General features: G+C 44.0%; 1 protein-coding gene across 2 annotated transcripts in view; it reads left to right on the top strand.

Annotated features, from left to right (window-relative positions):
• The first annotated feature begins 945 nt into the window (after positions 1–945).
• The window catches only part of LOC147463744 (uncharacterized), a 56,316-nt gene continuing 38,524 nt past the window's right edge, over positions 946–18,737 (top strand). For both annotated transcript variants that reach the window (XR_015185330.1, XM_086490602.1), the window contains exons 1-6: positions 946–1,276; positions 12,008–12,257; positions 12,620–13,060; positions 13,229–13,324; positions 13,689–13,796; positions 13,880–14,140. Coding sequence is in view for 1 of the 2 variants with exons in the window: in XM_086490602.1 (XP_086346728.1) it covers positions 1,134–1,276; positions 12,008–12,257; positions 12,620–13,060; positions 13,229–13,324; positions 13,689–13,796; positions 13,880–14,140 (1,299 nt within the window). In the remaining variant the exon portion in view is untranslated. The remainder of the gene's footprint in view (positions 1,277–12,007; positions 12,258–12,619; positions 13,061–13,228; positions 13,325–13,688; positions 13,797–13,879; positions 14,141–18,737) is intronic.

Below are 18,737 nucleotides of genomic sequence, written 5' to 3'. Positions count from 1 at the left end.
GGTCAAAGATGTGCAAAAGGGGAACTAGGCAACTACTGTATAGTTGGTGATTGCGCTTATCCGACACGGCCATATATGCTAGTGCCTTTCAAAGGGTGCAAGGAAGGGCTGTCACGTCTCAAGTACTACTGAAATTTCATTCAATCAAGTACAAGGATGCCAGTTGAGAGAGCTTTTGGAATGTTGAAGGCAAGGTTTAGAATTTTGTTAAAAAGATGTGACATGAATCTACGCTATGTGCCAGATCTTGTAGCAGCTTGTCTTGTGCTTCACAACCTTTGTATTTTCCATGGAGAATCTTTTGATATAAAGTGGGTGAGGGAGACAGAAGCAGAACTGGCGCGTCACGGTGGACGTGCAACTGAGGATCAAAGAGTAGGTGCCACATCCATGATGGAGCTTATGGCAACACGGGATGTCGAAATAGAGGAGGCTATGGAGCATGCACAAGGCAACGATGAAGGAGGTTCCAATGACCTTGGAGTAGGCTCCGAGAGGAGGGACAGTATTGCAAAGGCAATGTACAAAAAACATGCACGGATGAATGTCCAAGAATTTTTTGGAAATGAGGCTTTCGAGGAAGTAGATTCATCATCATCTTCAAGTTAGAGCTTTTGTAACAAATGCATTCAATTTAATAAATTTTATGCTATGGTTTGTATTATGCTTTATTGATGCAAATGCTAAATCCGTTTACCTTTCACTCTTTGTTCCGTCGCCGCCCAATGTTCACACAAGTCGACGGAAGAAAATTGAGTGACTTTTTCTTCCACCCTCTATGTGAACAAATGGGTGGCGGAAGTGTGCATTATGGAACTCTGCCACCCGAAAAAGCTACTTTTGGAGGCTCTCTTCCGCCGCCTCAATGTGAACCCAACCTTAGTGTGCCACCGCTTAGCCATAGTTGCAAACGGCTAGGGGAGGTGAGTCACTTTCCGATGAAAGCGGCAGGAAAACATTGAAGAAGCGATATGCTACAGTCCAAAAAAGTGGTGGGGCGCGCCACCCGGGCCTAAGAGCACCGAAGGCAGCTCTCAAATCTTCCAATTGAAATCGCAACAAATGATAAATCACCCAGAACTTTCGTTAAAATGCAGCCACGTACGTCGTAGCAAGCTTTTGCCGGGTTCGCCATGGCAGATAGTGGCGTGGTGATTGTGGGTGGCGGCCCTGCTGGCTTGCTGCTTGCTCACCTCATTCTTGCTCAACCCCGGCCACAGCTCCTTCCCGTGCGCATTTTTGAGTCTCGCCCCGATCCTTGCATTCCTATTCCCATGTAAGCCTCTGTTTTGTGTGTGTGTGTGTGAGAGAGAGAGAGAGAGAGAGAGAGAGAGAGAGAGAGAGAGAGCGAGAGCAAAATACTGCCTGCTGCCGCATGAGATAGGAGCAATCATGTTGTGAACAAGAGAGTAGGTATGCAAGTGGGAAAAAACTTGTTGCAAGGTGCAGCATTGGCCCCGTCCAATTTCCTTTTGGCTGTTAACATTTTGGCTAGTAGCTCAAGTGCTTGTAGTACTATACTCTGTATGACTTAGCTACTCGTCTTTTGTCTTATATTGTGAGACAATTAGGTACTTGGGACAGATGCCTTTGGGGGGGGGGGATGGTTTGAAAAAGGGCATCCCTCCTCTGATATTTTAACCACAAAACCTAGGGAAGCGCCACATGTTAGTAGAGTTGAAGCCATATTTAAATATTCTCATGTGTTCCTTCGATTGATCATATGTTTGAAACAATTCAGAGTACATATTCTTATCTTGTTCACATTTGTTTATATAATCATCAAGAAGCACTCACATATGAATTACAAGGGTGTCACAATTCTTGACATGGCATAATTCCTTGCTGGCTAATCTCTATCACAAACACATAGACTGGACGAAACTGGTCATTGCCCTGTGTTAGTGCGTGAATTGCAGCGCGATTCATGGAATTGCACAGACTGAACGATGATGTGGCAGATTGGTATGTACTTGAACACTGGTTGATGACGTGGCAATGGCTCCTTTTTGCCCTTGTCAAAGTTTCATGATAATATAAATTCCCTTAGTTGATTTTGCTACAAAGTTGTTGTGCAGTATATGCAGGATTTGCAACAACAAATGCTACCCTTTCCAGTCCTTTTGAACAGGAATCCTATGTTCTCAAATATGGCGGGTAGAGATGGCAATGCCTACAGGTGGATTTGGACCATATGGCTCAGGTGTCGGTGCTTTTGGACTTCATGACATAAGAACAAGAGCTTTTGCGCCATATGGCACATGTGCTTTTGGCCCTTTCAGAGCAGGGATCAAGAAAGCAATCTCTTTTTAGATCACGAAAGGAGCCGCTTTCCTAAAGGGAATGCATAACAATGGTGGTGGCCTTATCGCTTCATGGACAAGTACCATGTACTTGGGTGGGATTCAAACAATTATTTGCTTCCCTTTGGTTGACACTTGCGTACGAGGCACACATTCTTACAGCTTGGAACCATCTTCTGTGGGTGAAGAAGACTCTATTGGCTTGCAACCGACGGTTTTCAGATGCCTTTTTTACCACATTCTTCAGGATGGTACTCCTTGAGGAGTAGACAGAGAGACGGAGAGGTAGTGCTGGGGTTCCGTCTTGACTTTAGAGGTACTTCCTAAAGCAGAAGGCCTTTAACATTCAGAGTATGATGGCCATACATTGGGCGGCTATGCTTTGCTGACAAGGTCATTGACACTGAAGGACGAGGACATTAAGGAGAAGCTGTAGGACAAGGAACAAAAGATGTCACATGCACGACATGCTTCATCGACTTCGAGAGCCAATTCTGTACATATCCCTAGGTAGGAGTGCCTAGAATCCTAGGAGGATTAGTATTGGCAATTTTGTGAGCCTGCTTGCAGGACCTACATGACCGGATGAGTCCATTAGATTAGGTTTTCCAGTTTTGGAACCCTCTTGCATAAATGGTTTCAACAAGTGTTTTGACAGATGTTATTACACTTCGGTGGGCATCTGACATGACATGCATGTAAGTCTAGGTTAGAAGAACGTGTCGGTCCAATCCATTCGTCAAATGGGTCATAGAACAGTGAGTTATCGTCAAAAAACTCCATTGTGTGCACATTTTCCTGATTTGACACTTTAAAATCCACTATAATTGAAGCAGATCAGCCAATGTTTTCCATCATATTCAGCCAGCAGTAGAGATCAGCCCTAGTGTTTTGCATCTGCAACACTTAGAGTTTTGGGCTCTCTATCACGAGCAAGTACTGGATCAGCCCAACAGCCCCATCATTTTGGAATTTGCAGCCTTATTCTCGCCGAACCGGCATCACGTTTGCTGACGCAAACTCCCTATATATTCCATTTACGCAATCAAAAGCAAATACCACATCGAGAATGATGTGGGGGGCCCTTGAGAGGGTTGGTTGGGACTTCATTGGGTTTCATTCTCTCTCTCTCTCTCTCTCCCCCCCCCCCCCCCCCCCCCCCCCCCCCCCCCCCCCCCCCCCCCCCCCCCCCCCCCACACACACACACACACATCTCTACCTCTCTCATTCAAACCAATTCCTCCTCTTCAAAGCCAGATTAATAAAAGCTTGCCAAGACCATCTTGGAGGTGACCAATGCTACACGAACCAATTCCCGAGAAGATTACGTTCAGTAAGTATGACGGTAAAATGGATGCTATTGTCATCTATTCTTGGTTGCATCAATTTACATCGTATTTTGCTGTTGCTAAAAAGTTTGATAATAACAAAGTTCTCTTGGCTTCCATGCATCTTGCAGGTGATGCCATCACCTGGAAGGATGAGTGGATGGAAAAGGAGGAAGATGCCCGTAAGACGGCCCATGCCGAGTCTCTCCTCGTTCTCGCCTCGAGCTTAGTTGAGAGGAGTTCAAGGAGGATCTAAGGACTCGTTTCTTGCCTCCATAGTACTTGAAGCGATTGAAGGAGGATTTTCGGGCTGTCTCAACAAAGGTAAACCTGTGATGTTGTATGCTAACTGTGTGTTTCAATTTTGAATGAGGAAAGGTTGGAGGCGATTCTCTTTGGATTGGACCACTAGTTTGATGTGGAGGTTGATAATCCAAAGACATTACAAGAGGCGATACGCTTGGCTCAACATCAAGAAATGAAGCACAACAAGTGTAAGCTCAAGACGGCCTACTGTAATGGTTAACTCTTCCTCTCACGACTCCTCTAAACACAAGGACAAAAATTATAGTAGGAATGGTAACAATAAAAAGAACTCTCCAATTCTTCTTCTCAATCTAAGAGTGACAAAGATAAGGATAAGAGTAAAGGAAAATCTGATAAACCTAAACTCACACCTAATGAGAAAGTTGCTCAAGGAATTGTCGGTGGTCAATTAAGTAAAGAAGAATAGGCATTGTATGCAAAGGAACATGGTTGTCACACAGTAGGTCACATGAAAAAGGATTGTCCTAAGAAAGAATAAAAAAATGAACCCGCTATTGCTTCGACTTCTTTCCGCGATACACCATAGGAGCTTCGAGGATATGGTCGATCAGTATGCCACAGATACAGATTTTGCAGATATTTTCACTCGGATACGGAATGGGGAGGTAGTAGCGGGATATTCCATTCGGGATGGCTACTTGATGAAGAAAACGATGTTGTGCGTTACACAGGCGTTGAGGGAAAAGGTTTTGACCGAATGCCACTGTCCACCATTTACGGGTCATGACGGCATTGCTACCGCCTTGAAAGGTGTGGGGAGATACTTCTTTTGGCCGAGGCTCAAGAAGGATGTGGACGATTTTGTACGCAGTTGCTTGGTATGCCAGGAGGTCAAGTTTGACAGGCATAAAGCACAGGGATTGTTACAGGAAAGTATTGCAATGGATTTCATTTTTGATCTCACGAGAACACAAAGTGTGTACGATGGTATCTAGTCTTCTGATCCGAGATGTAAGACTTCAATAAATCCAGTACGACTGATTGCAATTTCCGATTGCCCATTATCTGCGGGTGGAAAGATGACGAGGAATGCAACCGCGCGCCAATGTTCTGTCAAATAGCCTTTTAAAACAAACTCGTGAATCTGGGGTCTCTGTCGGAGACAATTGTCTCAAGCATGCCATGTAATCTGAAGATCTGGGCCACAAACAGTCTCGCTAAGTGATCCGGCTTTACTGTTTTCTTCACTGGAATGAAATGAGCTTGCTTGCTAAACCTGTCAATAACAGTCCGGAAAAGTATTTACCTTTGGTGGAATCTGCCTACAATAACACGATTCACTCTTCAACGGGGAAGGCGCCATTTGAGATTATTGAAGGTGCTACGAAGGTTCCACCCTTCCTAAGCACGAAAGATAAGATTTTTGAAGCCGACGACTATACGCACGACTTAGACATGGCTTTTGCCAAGGTCCGGGAGCCTTTGCAAAAATCTCAAGAAAGACACAAAAAGCCAGCAGATCGTCATCGTCACGATTTGAAATTAAAGGAGAACGACTGGGTGCTCTTACGTTTTGAGAAGGCACGCCTGAGAAAGAAAAAGGGAAAGGAGCGGCTTTTTCCAAAGCTTAGCATGAGATACTATGGACCTTTCCAGATTTCTGAAAAGATAAATGATGTCTCCTTTAGATTGAAGCTGTTTGATACTTGGAGGATTCACAATGCTTTTCATGTGAGTCTCCTGAAGCCTTTTAAAGGCGATGTGCTAGATGATGGAGAGCTTGATGAGCAACGATTACAATACTTTCAAGAGGGGGGTATGTCACAAACTGGTGACATGGCATGGCCTGGACATGGGGGTAGCAGAGCACCCACACACACCCCCGGCTTGCAGGCCCTTGAAAGGCGGCAGTACCGTATGATAGTCTCTGCAGATCACGTCGGAAAAAAGCGGCAGCTGTACGGAATTCCGCGTTTTGTGCTGGGAAAAAAGCAGCTGAACATCCTACGCAATGGTTGAGAAGCTTTTGGGGGAAACTTGCTTTATTTTAATGCTTTTAAAAGGGCAACTTTTGGGGCTCTGCTTTTGGCATCCCTTGTAATCAATAAATAGATGGGCAGGGCTCCTGCTCCCACTTCTCAGAGCATCTGGTCGCAGAGTGTGAGAGTGAGACCCCTCTCACTCCTTGTACTTTGAGTTGCAGATTAATACAAAAAGAAATACCGAAAGGGGCGCCAGTATTTGGGGCCAATATCTCTAGGCACGGAACTCCGCCGGGTCGTGTCGAATTAATTGTGAATTGTGAACTGTTTTGAAGTGAATCTCTGCTGTGTCGCGGTAGAATCTTGACTTGGAGTGTCCAAGTTTGTTACACAGCCTTACAGACAAGCTTTGGTTTATATGAATTTTTGGTGATGCTTTTTGGCCTTACCAATGCTCCAACGACTTTCAACCGAATGATGGATAGGATTTTCCGAGAGTAAAGATGATTTGTCGACACTTTCTTTGATGACATTATAGTCTTCTCCAAGGATGAAGCAAAAGATTGATATCATTTGCTACAGGTCTTTCAAGCATTGCGGGATCACAAATTAGTTATCAATGCCAAAAAGAGCGAATTTTTCTTGCCGGAGATACACGTTTTGGGATACATCGTCTCAGCAGTAGGAGTACATATGGACCCGGCAAAGATTGAGACTATACGTGACCGGTCAAATTTGAAGAATGTTCATGAAGTTAGAAGCTTCTTGGGCTTATGTTCTTACTACTGGCGGTTCATTCGAAAGTTTGCAGAGGTAGCTTCCCCTTTGCACGTATTGACACAGAAAGGAGTCCCTTTCTTGTGGGGATCGACAAAGGTGATTGCCTTTCAGACACTTAAAGAAAAACTGACAAAGGTGTTGACTTTGCCGGGCTTGCAAAAGTCATTTGAAGTATATTGTGATGCTTGTGGTCATAGTCTGGGAGCGGTCTTAATGCAAGAAGGCCATGTGATTGCCTATGAAAGCCGATTTTTTTCAAGGCCAGAATTGACAACACAGATTTATGAGAAAGAGCTTTTGATAGTGATCCACGCTCTTACTCAGTGGCGACATTACCTACGCGGAGCCGATTTCACGGTCTTCAGTGATCGTTAGAGTTTACGCTACTTCTTGTCACAGAAGTAGCTTTAGGAAAGGCAATTGCAGTGGGCTAACATCTTGTCACAGTTTCACTTCCAGATTGTCCATGTTTAGGGACAGAAAAACTTGGTGGCAGATGCTTTGTCTTGGAAGCCCCTAGTCTTGGTTATTTCCGCGATTCATTATAGAAGCTTTGAGGACACGGTTGATCAGTACGCCACAAATCCGGATTTTTCCAACGTATTCACTTGAATATAGAATAGGGAGGTAGTAGCAGGATATTCCATACGGGATGGCTACTTGATGAAGAAAACTTTGTTTGCGTTACACAGCCGTTGAGGGAAAAGGTTCTAACTGAATGCCATTGTCCATCTTTTACGGGTCATCGCGGCATCGACACCACCTTGAAAGGTGTGGAGCCTTACTTCTTTTGGCTGAGTCTCAAGAAAGATGTGGACGAATTTGTATGTAGTGGTTTAGTATGCCAGAAGGTCAAGTTTGACAGGCATAAGGCACAGGGGTTGTTACACCCTTTACCCATTCCCACCCGCCCCTCGGAAAGTATTGCAATGGATTTCATTTTTGATCTCCCGAAGACACAGAGTGGGCATGATGGCATTTGGACTGTCATCGACAGATTTAGCAAGCAAGCTCACTTCATTCCAGTGAAGAAGACAGTCAAGTCGGATCATTTAGCGAAACTGTTCATTGCACAGATTTTCCGCGACAATAGTCTTCGACAAAGATCCCCGATTCACGAGTTCGTTTTGGAGCCTATTTGGGAGAACATTGGCACACGGTTGCAGTTCTCATCATCATTTTACCCGCAGACAGATGGGCTCAATGGGAATTTTTTTTGTCCTTGGTGGAATTTGCCTACAATAACATGATCCACTCTTCAATGGGAAAGGCGCCATTTGAGATCTTTGAAGGTGCTCCGAAGGTTCCACCCTTCCGTAGCACTAAAGATAATATTTTTGAAGCTGATCAGTACACGAGGGACTTGGACACTGCTTTTGCCAAGGTCCGGGAGGCTTTAGCGAAATCTCAAGAACGACATAAAAAGGCAACAGATCGACATCGACGAGATTTGAAATTAAAGGAAGACGATTGGGTGCTCTTACGTTTTGAGAAGGCACTCCTAAGAAAGAAAAAGGGAAAGGAGCGGCTTTTTCGAAAGCTTAGCATGAGGTATTATGGCCCTTTCTAGATAAAAGAAAGGATAAATGATGTCTCCTTTAGACTCAAGCTGCTTGATACTTGGAAGATTCACAATGCATTTCATGTGAGTCTATTGAAGCCTTTTAAAGGCGATGTGCCTGTTGATGGGGAGCCTGTTGAGCAACCTAAATTGGAGGAAAGCGAGGAGATACTCGTTCCAGAACAAATTTTGGCACACAAAGACAGAAAGACAAAAGGTAAAGTGATTAGGCGGTTCTTGGTTAAATTCAAGAACTATCCTGCATTGGATGCGAAGTGGATGGAGGAGGAGGACTAGCAGATTCTCCTCAGATTTTAAAACTTTACCTTGAAGCATTCGGTTTAGCATAGTCTACTCCGATATAACCCCAAATTTAGCGAGGGTGAATCTAGTGCAGCGGGTTTGCACAAGAGGAGAGTCACTCCGCTCCTTTGTCAACGGATTACTCCGATTTTGAATAGAGTCACTGATGTCCCCTTTGGGTTTCAGGGATACTAATGGGCTGAGTAGTATTCTGTTGTATGACTTTATGACAAGAATTCCTGAAAATGAATATGGTTGATTTGTACTTGACTTGTTTGAGTACAGGAACTGAAAGACGAAATGACTGCAGCATTTCGCTCTCATAAATCTTTATAGACATGATTGCAATAAGGATTAGTTAATAGGGCATCCGTGAGGTCCGGATTGGATCTAGATGCGATTACTAAATACGTTGCCGATGGTCATTGTGTGAGATTTTTGGAATGAATTTGTCTGTGATTTTTCATGTGATGTCCTATGATGTCGAGTGATGTCCTGTGATGTGACTGTCGTTTTTGTACAAGTGCTAGATGTGTCGTGTCTAGTGCGTCGGTACTAACAGTCAGTGTCTACTAAGACAGTTTATGGCCTCTGTCTGTTTTGCAGGCGTAATCGAGGGCGATTACAATTCTTTCAAGAGGGGGGTATGTCACAAACTGATGACGTGGTAGTGCCTGGACACATACACACACCCTAATAAAGTTGTCCCGACTTTATGGATTATTGTCGAGGGACCCAAAGCGACACTAGGGATATTAAAACCAAGCGAAGCGGCTGCTGACGTGGTTGCTGTACAGACTTCCACGGATTACACTGGCTGTACAGACCTCTGCGTTTTACTCTGACTGTACGGACAATACGGATTTTCCGCAAAACGTGCTGACAGCTTTTGGTGGGCAGGTTTTTGGAACTCTTGCTTTTAATTTTAGAAGCTTTTGGGGGCTCTGCTTTTAGCAACCCTATGTAATCTTGATAAGTGGCCTAAGGGTCTCACTCTACAGAGCATCTGGACGCAGAGATTGAGAGTGAGCATTGGCGGGCTCAGTTGTACTTTGCACAAAGATTAATATAAAAATAAATACCGAAAGAGGCGCCAGTCTTTGGGGCCAATACCTCTTGGCACGGAACTACGCCGGGCCGTGTCGTCTCTCTTTTGTTCTGTGAGTTAATTTGAAGTGAATCTTTGCTGTGTCGCGACAGAATCTTGACTTAGGTGTCCAAGTTTGTTACATATACGATGATGTGGAAAGAGGGTTTGGGTCGCAAGGAGCGGCAAGGCTATGGAGCGAAAAGATTGGTCCTAAGCTCTTGACGATGAAAAGCAAGTGCAAAGGCTTGCTTTGAAGACCGAAAAGGAGGCTATGTGCGGCAAGACCATGTGATATCTCATTGCAGTTTTAGCCGACTATAGGGGTATATTATCAACATCTGGAGTGTCACTACGAGAAGCTTGCAGGTTGCCAAGACATCACGAAGGCAACTACAAAAGTTTCTTCAAGCATATCCGCATCAATTCTAGAAAAGATCTAGTTCAGTAAGTATGATGGCAAGATGGATGCTATTGTCACTTATTCTTGGTTGCATTAGCTCAATGCCTATTTCGAAGCTGCTATAAAGCTTGAAAATAATAAGGTTCTCCTTGCCTCTATGCATCTTTTCGGTGATGCCTTTTATTGAAAGGAGTGGATGGAAAAAAAAAAGGTTGTTCATAAGGTGGCTAGTGAAGCGCCTTTCAAGTACCCCTTTTATGTCTTTTGCTAACCAAGTGCGGGCCATTGAAGACGAAAAATCCAGAGAGGTCGGAAGCATTTCTCATTGAGACCTCTTGACAGGTCTCAAGACACCTTGTTTTAATTGTGAGAGTTGAAAAAGTGGAAAAAATTGACAAATTTGGGCACCTAATTATTAAGCGCGCTTATTATCCTAGGACATAGTGTAATAAGACAGTGGTTCACGTTTGGTGACATTTGGAGTTGTAAGTTGTCAGTTAGGCGTAAATTTTATTAAGATCCAATTGTAGACATAAAAATTGGCCTAGAAACTTGTAAACTAAACCAAACTCCATGAAATTTGATGAGTGACTTGTTCATAGTGTGAATATCCAATACAAATTAAAAAAATGGATTCTGACTCGAGAGATAATAAGCGTGCTTATTATCTCCTGCCTTGAAAATTCAACTTTTTGAAACTTTTTCAAAGGGGATTGGACCTAGGGTAGTAATAGAGTGCTTGGAACATTCAATCAAGTTCGATATGGAGGGCGTTGTGTGTGTGTGTGTGAGAGAGAGAGAGAGAGTGTGTATCTAAGCTAGTTTTTCATCCATTGGTTCCACCCACAACCATGTGGAGATCAACTTTTACTGTTATCTCCACCCTTGTCTTTTGTTTCCTTTTGTGCCATCGCTTTTTTGCCAGTGAAGGAGTTCACCCCGTGCTGGTCTTCCTTTTGAAACGATTCTTGAATCGTTTCTTGTATTGTTCTTACCGATTTAGACTATTGCTTTTCATAATAAGCACGTTGTTTTGCAACATTAAGGCACCAAGAATATCTGGGCGCATAGAAGCAAATGCTGGAGTGCCAAAAACAAAACACTTGAAACGCAAGAGTATGTAGGGAAATGGCTAAAAGCTGGGGAAATTAAATCCATTAACAGAAAATAGCAACATCCCTGTGCAATAGGGGCACCTAGCTTTTGTTTGTTCTTTGTAGATGCCAATGGCTCTTTCCTTTTTGTGAAGATTGCAGGATGAATATCACGTATGTGATAAGGTTACGGTAGACTAGTATATATATATAGGACAGCAGACTGAAGCTTATGTATGTGATAAGGTGATGGTAAGCTAAACACCCATTACACTTCATCACCCACACATAATTGACTATGGATTTTCCTACCTGACGATGGTTAATATGCTGAGATAATTCCATGTGTGGTTGTGTTCACATTCTTTACCATTTTGTATTGATTCGGCTTCAAACTCATCAAGTTTGGATGTAAGAATATTGGAACTGATTCCAAACAATATTCAGAAGTGTTTGAGAGGCTAAGAGTTTGAAGAGAGTAATAAGACCTCTTTTTTCTGTATGAATTACGTAGTAATTATCATGTGATTTGTGAGATTTTAGTGTTGATGTTGGAAAAGGTCAGAGCAATGCTAACTTTCTGATTAGGTATGGGTGGGATATGACTGGAATTATTATGTAGTCCAAGTTGCCACTCTTTCCCCACCATTAGTGTGTCCTCCTCATTGCCATGCCCCCATTCGACAATTTGTAACATGAGGTTGTATCCTACTTGCCTACTAGCTTTGTTACTTTTCCTACTGGGATTGTTTTAGGATCTAGGCTGTTTATTCTTATGCTTTTATCTCAGATCATTGTATCACATTTAATACGGTTGTAACTTTTGGTCTCATAGGCCATTTTGCCATTTGGCCTTTCGAAGACGTTAGTATAACATTTCTTCTCACTTCTGATGTAGGTATAAAAGCAGACAGTACTGTGTTGGCCTTAGCGCACGTGGCCGAGATGCCATAAGTAAGGTGGAGGGATTGTGGGAAGCAGTGCAAGAAGCTGGAGTTCCTACCTCTCAGTTTGTTGTGCACACAGGATCAAAAAGCTTTCCTTTGAAAAGAAATCCTGACAAACCCTCTCTCTTAATCAATCAAAGATCATTAGCTGCAATACTTGTTTCAGAGCTCAGAAAGCGATATTCAAAAGATGAAGTAGAGGTACGTTGCATTTTACAAAATCTCTTCCCCTTACAAGAAGATTGGGAAGATAAGTGGATTGAAACTTTCACAAGAGTTGAAAGTAAGAAGAAATCAAACTTCAGATTTATGCTCAAGTCACCAAGCTTATTTGTAAAAAGTTTTCAAATTCTCAAATGCACTAGAATCTATGATTATGAAGCTCCTTTTTTGCCAGTACACACCCAATATTTATGTGCACATGGTGCTGATCTATGCCCTCATTGCTTAATGGCCTTAAGTCTAGAGTAGGCTGAAGTTAGTGACCTTTACCTCACCATCACTGATAAGCAATAAAAACAAATACTGGATGATGGGTCCTCATTGTCATCATGCTTTTGCAGGTACACTTCCAACAGCGATGCTTGTCAGCAAATTTTAATAACCACACAGTAGCATTTGATGCACACAACACCCCAGTTCCTTACCACCTATTGGTTGGAGCGGATGGAGTCCGTTCAACAGTTCGTGAAGAATTTATTCGACAGAGGGGCTTTGATTTTCACCAGATAAACATGCCTTATACTTTCAAAGTTCTCCATGTGGCAAGGCCTCCTGATTTGTCCTCAAATGCTGTGCATACTTTCAGAAGGTCAACAGAAGATGCTGAGAAAAAGGAAAGCTGGATACCTTTTTCAAGCTTTGTGTCACTTTTGTCCAAGAAGGGTGGTTCTACCGTCAGATATGGTTGCTTTCCCACACCGAATGATGGAATGTCAGTTCTTATCGAGTGGACACAGGATTCTCAGCCGAAAGATTTACTTGCTATCACTTCACCATCAGAGGTTATTTACTTATAAGGAGCTGTTGTTTAAATTTTCTACAATCTTATTCTCAATTTTGAATATGCAACTTTTGGGACTTGCCAGGCCGTAAACACGGCAGTGACTGTAATGTTCTTGCCTGGCAATTACACATTATGTTAATGATTTTACTACATTGTTTTATGACAGTTCAAGGCTTATGTTGAAAAATACATGCCTCCATTGGAAGTCTCCTTAGAAGCTGCTGAAGCTTTTCTTGGACAACGGCCAACGTCTTCAATGAGGGTAACCAATTGAACCTGGTCAAGGTTTTTGTGTCTTAGACCAAAGGTGATTTCTCACATTACAATGGAGGAGTAGGCCCAGGAAAACATAAGAGGAGTCAAATATCCTTTACATGGTAACAGGCAGTGATAGTTGAAGTTTTACTGGGCAAGCATACTGTCACTTTTTCTCAATAAAAGTTCTCCAATCATGTCAACTTATGCATTAAGAGGCTTGTGGTTTTTTTACTGCTCTATATATTCCTGAAAGTTTCATCAGCAACGGTCCACGTCATTGGTCTTCCACAGTCGAAGGCTCCATACAGTATTCTGTCTTATTATCTGGTTCCTAATGATGCTCATTGCTCTAACATTGTGAATTGCAGGTGAAGTGTAACAGATTTTTTGATATCGCGGGAAGGGCTGTGTTGGTTGGTGATGCAGCTCATGCAATGTCAAATGCTCTTGGTCAAGGATGCAATTCTTCTTTGCAGGTTTGGTGTGGTCAGAGTATGTTATCAAGTGGCTAAAGATTCATTTGGAAGCTTCAAATGAAGGTGGAATTTATTGTTGCCAGGATGTACTTGTTTTATCTGAGGCTCTAAGAAACGAGCCAGACTTGTCACTTGCTGTTGAGAGATATTCAGCAAGGCAGGTTGTTGAAGATCATGCAGCTGCCTATCTATCAGAAAATGCATTCCCTCAAGCCTCTTGGCTGCTTCCCTTTTTTTTCTTTGGAAATCTTGCTTCTGCTTTCCTTGGCAAATTCTTGCCTCCTCCTGTTCTGAAGCCACCTATTCAAAGTCTCTGTTCGGAAACACTCACCCCTTATTCAGAGGTAATTCTTCAACACACTTGATTAAGTAATCTGAAAGGTTCTTTTGCAAGTCTTGTACTTTTGAAATGCTCTCTCATTTTGTCATGATCAATTCTCATTTTCTCTGAAACGTACCATTTAAGCATGTTTGCCAGGCTGCATTTTGATTTTGAGCGTTTTTCTGCTCATTCAAGAGTCTTAAGATTGTGCTGTAACTTCTCACACCTGAAGGATGGTTTCTTGCTTTTGATCTTGACCAGCTTTTTTCATCGTCAAATCACTGGTAGGGGTTTCTGGCTTTTAGTTTATTAAGCTTTGCTTATCCATACACAGGGTTTTTTTAACCTGTCAAAACTTTAACAAAGGAAAACAGAGTTGTAATTAAATGTACAATATTGACCCACATGTCATGAGATCAGTGTGACATAATCATACAGTACAAAGCTGAGAGCTACCAGGGAAAAGTACACTAATGGGGCTGATATGAGGAGTGTGCTATGAACCAGTCTTGTATTAAGTAGCATGACTCCAGTCTGGCTGTGTAACTAGTCTGAAAAATACGGGGTCTGCCCCTAGGGGTGGAGAAAATGGACCCTGCTTAGTTGCGCTCAAGAACTTGTAGTATAAAATGCTGCAAAAGAGCATGGATGAGCTCAGGCTATATCATAGCCAGCTATCTGTAATAGAGAAAGGCTCTCCTTTTAAAATTTGTTGAGAATGAACTTTTAAAACGCTCCAAACAAGCTACTTGCAATTACAAGATTGTCCACATAGAGGATAACAAGTGTCACCAATCCTCCCTATCTGAAAATATATAAATCTGGGTCTGCAGTAGAACGACGAAAGAAATGTCGTAGGAAGAAAGAAGCAATTTTTTGGTACCACGCTCAAGGACCTTGCATCAGGCCATAAAGAGCCCTTCTACAACGTGTAAACATTATTGCTCGATCCTGGAACTGAGAATCCTGGAGGTTGCTCTGCATACACCTCCTCTAAGTCGCTATTGAGAAAGGCGGACTTTACATCCATTTGAAACATGGACCATTGTTGATGAGCCGCTAGAGGAAAAATGGTCCGAATAGTCGCCATCATTGCAGTCGGTGCAAGGGTCTCCTCATAGTCCATTCCTGGCAACAAGGAGGGCCTTGTGCTTATCCAAAGACCCATTTGCTTTGTACTACGTGTTGTAGACCCACGATTGTACTTCGTGTTGTAGACCCACTTGACACCAATGACTTTCCGTTTTGGTGGCTACGGAACCAACTCCCATCTATGACTCCTTTTGATGAAATCAAACATTGCTTGCATGGCCTCCTTCCACTTTGGTTGTGAAAGGGCCTCATCAACTGTAAAAGATTCTCTATCCTTTGCCACTGAGGACATCAATGCATAGTACACCTATAATGAAGCTCCATTTGTCAAAGGTGCAACGGAAAAGTGAATTGGCCGGATACTTCTCGGATCTGCAACTACGAGCAAACCTCCTCTCGAACATGGGCAACCAATGGATCTCGGATCTACCGGGACAGAGGGAGAGATTGTTGCCTATTTGCAACCGTTAGTGCTAGAAAACGCTAGAGAGAGAGAGTGATCCTAAAACGCTGGTAGTGTGCAACTCACTCAACAAAATGAAATACATGGGCGGGAGGGACAATAGTCCTTTCATAGGGACCTTGGATACCTTAAAAGATGTCCAATCAACTTGAGCGACCTAGATAAAAACCCCATGTCATAAAATCTAATATCTAACTAACCCAAATGATTTTTGATATTAAACTGATCATTTAATGTGGGAGAATAAACGGGAACAAGAGTTGGAATATAGACATGTGCTTATGGATCTATCTCAGCACGCGACCAAAGTCAATGGGTCCAAATGGGAGATGGTCTGTCAAAGAGCAATGCTAGCTAATGGAGCTTGAGAGACCTTAGGGTTAGCTTCATTAAAGACCTCCAAGGATTAGTGTTAAAAGTCCTTAGACCTAAGACCTTAGGCAGGGCTGAGCTTGAGGTGGGAACCCGGCCCAAGCTTGAGGTGCTTGTCGTGCTTGCTAACTAAGGTGCTTGAGGTGTTTGTCGTGCTTGTTGACTAAGGTGCTTGAGGTGCTTGTCATGCTTGATGATAAAGGTGCTTGAAGTGCTTAAGGTACTTGGGGGCCAAGAAGCTTGAGGTGCTTGAAGTCAATCCATGGCCAACTAAGGAGGGGGCGAGCCCCAAGAGTAGGGGGTGGGGTTGAATAGTCTTTCCCTCACCCAAGGGACACCCCTTACTCAAACAGGCAAATAGGACACATGTCAAGCCCTTAGCTAGGTTGCCTTCATAGTGTGCCTAAAGCCTATTGCATGGCTTTGAGAGAGGTCCAATGAGAATTTAGTTGAATTTATTAGTTGTCTAAGTATAATAAAGCCCTCTCTGTCAAAGGGGTAAGGAGGACACTTGTCCAAAGACTACCCATGTTGCTTGAAATGCATTGTACATGTGATTGGCTAAGCCTAGAGTCCAATGAGCTTCAATCATGAGCCATAAGGAGGGGTCGACGAAGGCAAGCTGTAAGAGATCTCTTCGTAGCGCTTTTTCCACGAGTCGCTTGGCAAGAGAGGGACAACCTTTCTTGCGAACCCCCCTTCTGGTACAAACGTCTCCCTTTGCAGCAGTCCCTTGTGGATTGACGAGCTTCGACATTCGTCGTAGGTGGGACTTCTTCGCCTATGACTTCTCACGGTTTCTCGGCGACCCTTCACCAGACTTTGAGGCAGCTTGTTTCGGAGTTCATGTATTGTTCCTTGTAGCTAGAGGGATAGAGGCCTTGGACTCAGTGGTTGGCTTCTCTTTTCCCTTATGTGGCAGGGACGAGTCTGAGTGGACTCTGGACTCAATAATGGAGTGGCTACAGACACAGGCCCTCGAGTTCTGTCACCACATGGGAGACCTGGGGGTTACAGATCTGGTACAGACTTTGTGGCCGTTGGCCAAGTTCTCGGTGACACCTCTAGACTCGGCAGGATGTAGACACATTGTGGTATATTTCTTTGCTGACACGCAGAGCCCACCATGCTATGTATACATACATGAGGACTCCCGGACAGAGGAGGTTGCCTTGCGCACGACATGCTCTTCTTGCACCTGGGCTAGACATTCTTTGCAGTCACGTCTATCCCGGGGACGCTCGGATGCGGATTATTCCCCATCCAAGCCAGCCTCGAAGATAGCGTGGTTAGCTGCTGCTGTAGCATCAGTTCTTTCTTGTTCTCCATGAGGATTGTCTCATGGAACGTGCAGGGATTAGGTGGGCCCCAATTTCAGCGTCAGCGGGGTCGATTTTGTCAGTAGGTTTTGCGATACCTTGTGGAGGGAGAGATTGATCTTCTTATGATGCAGGAGCATCATCTTTGTGAGAGCCGCATTAGACGATGTGGTTAGCTTTTGCGTGGGTGATATGAGTCATTTTGGTCAGCTGCATTTGGACCTTGTGGTATCCAGGGAGGGGTATGTATGATTATTGCGGACTCTTTGGCAGCATTCCATTGTGGGTAGAGGTATTATTGTGCCTGGCAGGGCTCAATGGATTACTATGCAGGTTTAGGGCTGCCTCTTGGGCTTCCTAAACATCTATGCGCCCAATGTGGCAAGTGCACGTGCAGAGTTTTGGTCTCACATTGTAGAGTCTCTGCCGCATGCAGAGCAATGGTGCATTGGGGGTGATGTCAACATGCTGGAGGACCCCTTTGACAGGATTGGAGATAGCCATGCTATTGTGCACGGAGTTGAGTTGGCAGCTTGGGAGAGGCTATGTATGACTTTGAGGGTTTTAGATGTTTGGCAGCACTTTGGCTTTGTGAGGCCCCCAGACAGCTTGGCCTTCTCTCGCTCGGATCGCAGAGTGGGAGGAGTGAATCTATCTCGGATAGATCGCTTCTACGCTAGTGACCACATCTGTGACTTGGGTAGGTCAGTTTGCATTTTGGTCGGGACATCTTTTTTGGACCATGCACTAGTGATCCTACAGATAGACAAAGGAGGGGGAGCACGATGCTACGCATCCCTGAGAGGATCTTGTTGGACTTAGAGCTCAAAGAGCAACTGGTGGCTCTTTGGACAGAGGGCTTGGACATGCAGGACTCTCCTGCTGACAGAGTGGCCTCTGGACTTGCTCATCTTAGTCATTTCTTTCTCGAGGAGTCTACAGTCTGCCTTGCTGCAGCGAGGGAGGAGGAGCAATGTCTCCGACGGGGCGTTGCTTCCTTGCAGAGGATGCAGGAGCAGCTCCTAGATAGTCCTTGGCTGGAGGAGGAGCGGTAGTAGCAGGCTCGCCAGAAGCTTGCTAGCATTGAGGAGAGGCGTCATGAGTTTGCTTTCCATCAACAAGCATCTCATTGGACCCAGGTGGGTGACAGAGTGACTTGGGCGTTCTTTGAGGCAATGGGACCCCGTCATGCGCACACTAATGTCAGCCATTTGAGAAGACCTGACGGGTCAATTGCTTCAGAGATAGAGGATATGCGTGCAGTTGCTACTGACTTTTACCGTGACCTGCTGTCAGCAGAGCCTCAGTCAGAGCGTGAGGATGCATGGAGAGAGCAGGTTTGGGCATAGATGCCTTGTCTTGTGACTGATTGA

The sequence above is a fragment of the Adiantum capillus-veneris genome, chromosome 2, assembly GCF_014529385.1.
Source record: "Adiantum capillus-veneris isolate H3 chromosome 2, ASM1452938v2, whole genome shotgun sequence".
Taxonomy (NCBI): Eukaryota; Viridiplantae; Streptophyta; class Polypodiopsida; order Polypodiales; family Pteridaceae; genus Adiantum; species Adiantum capillus-veneris.
This window is presented reverse-complemented; position numbering and strand designations above follow the sequence as displayed.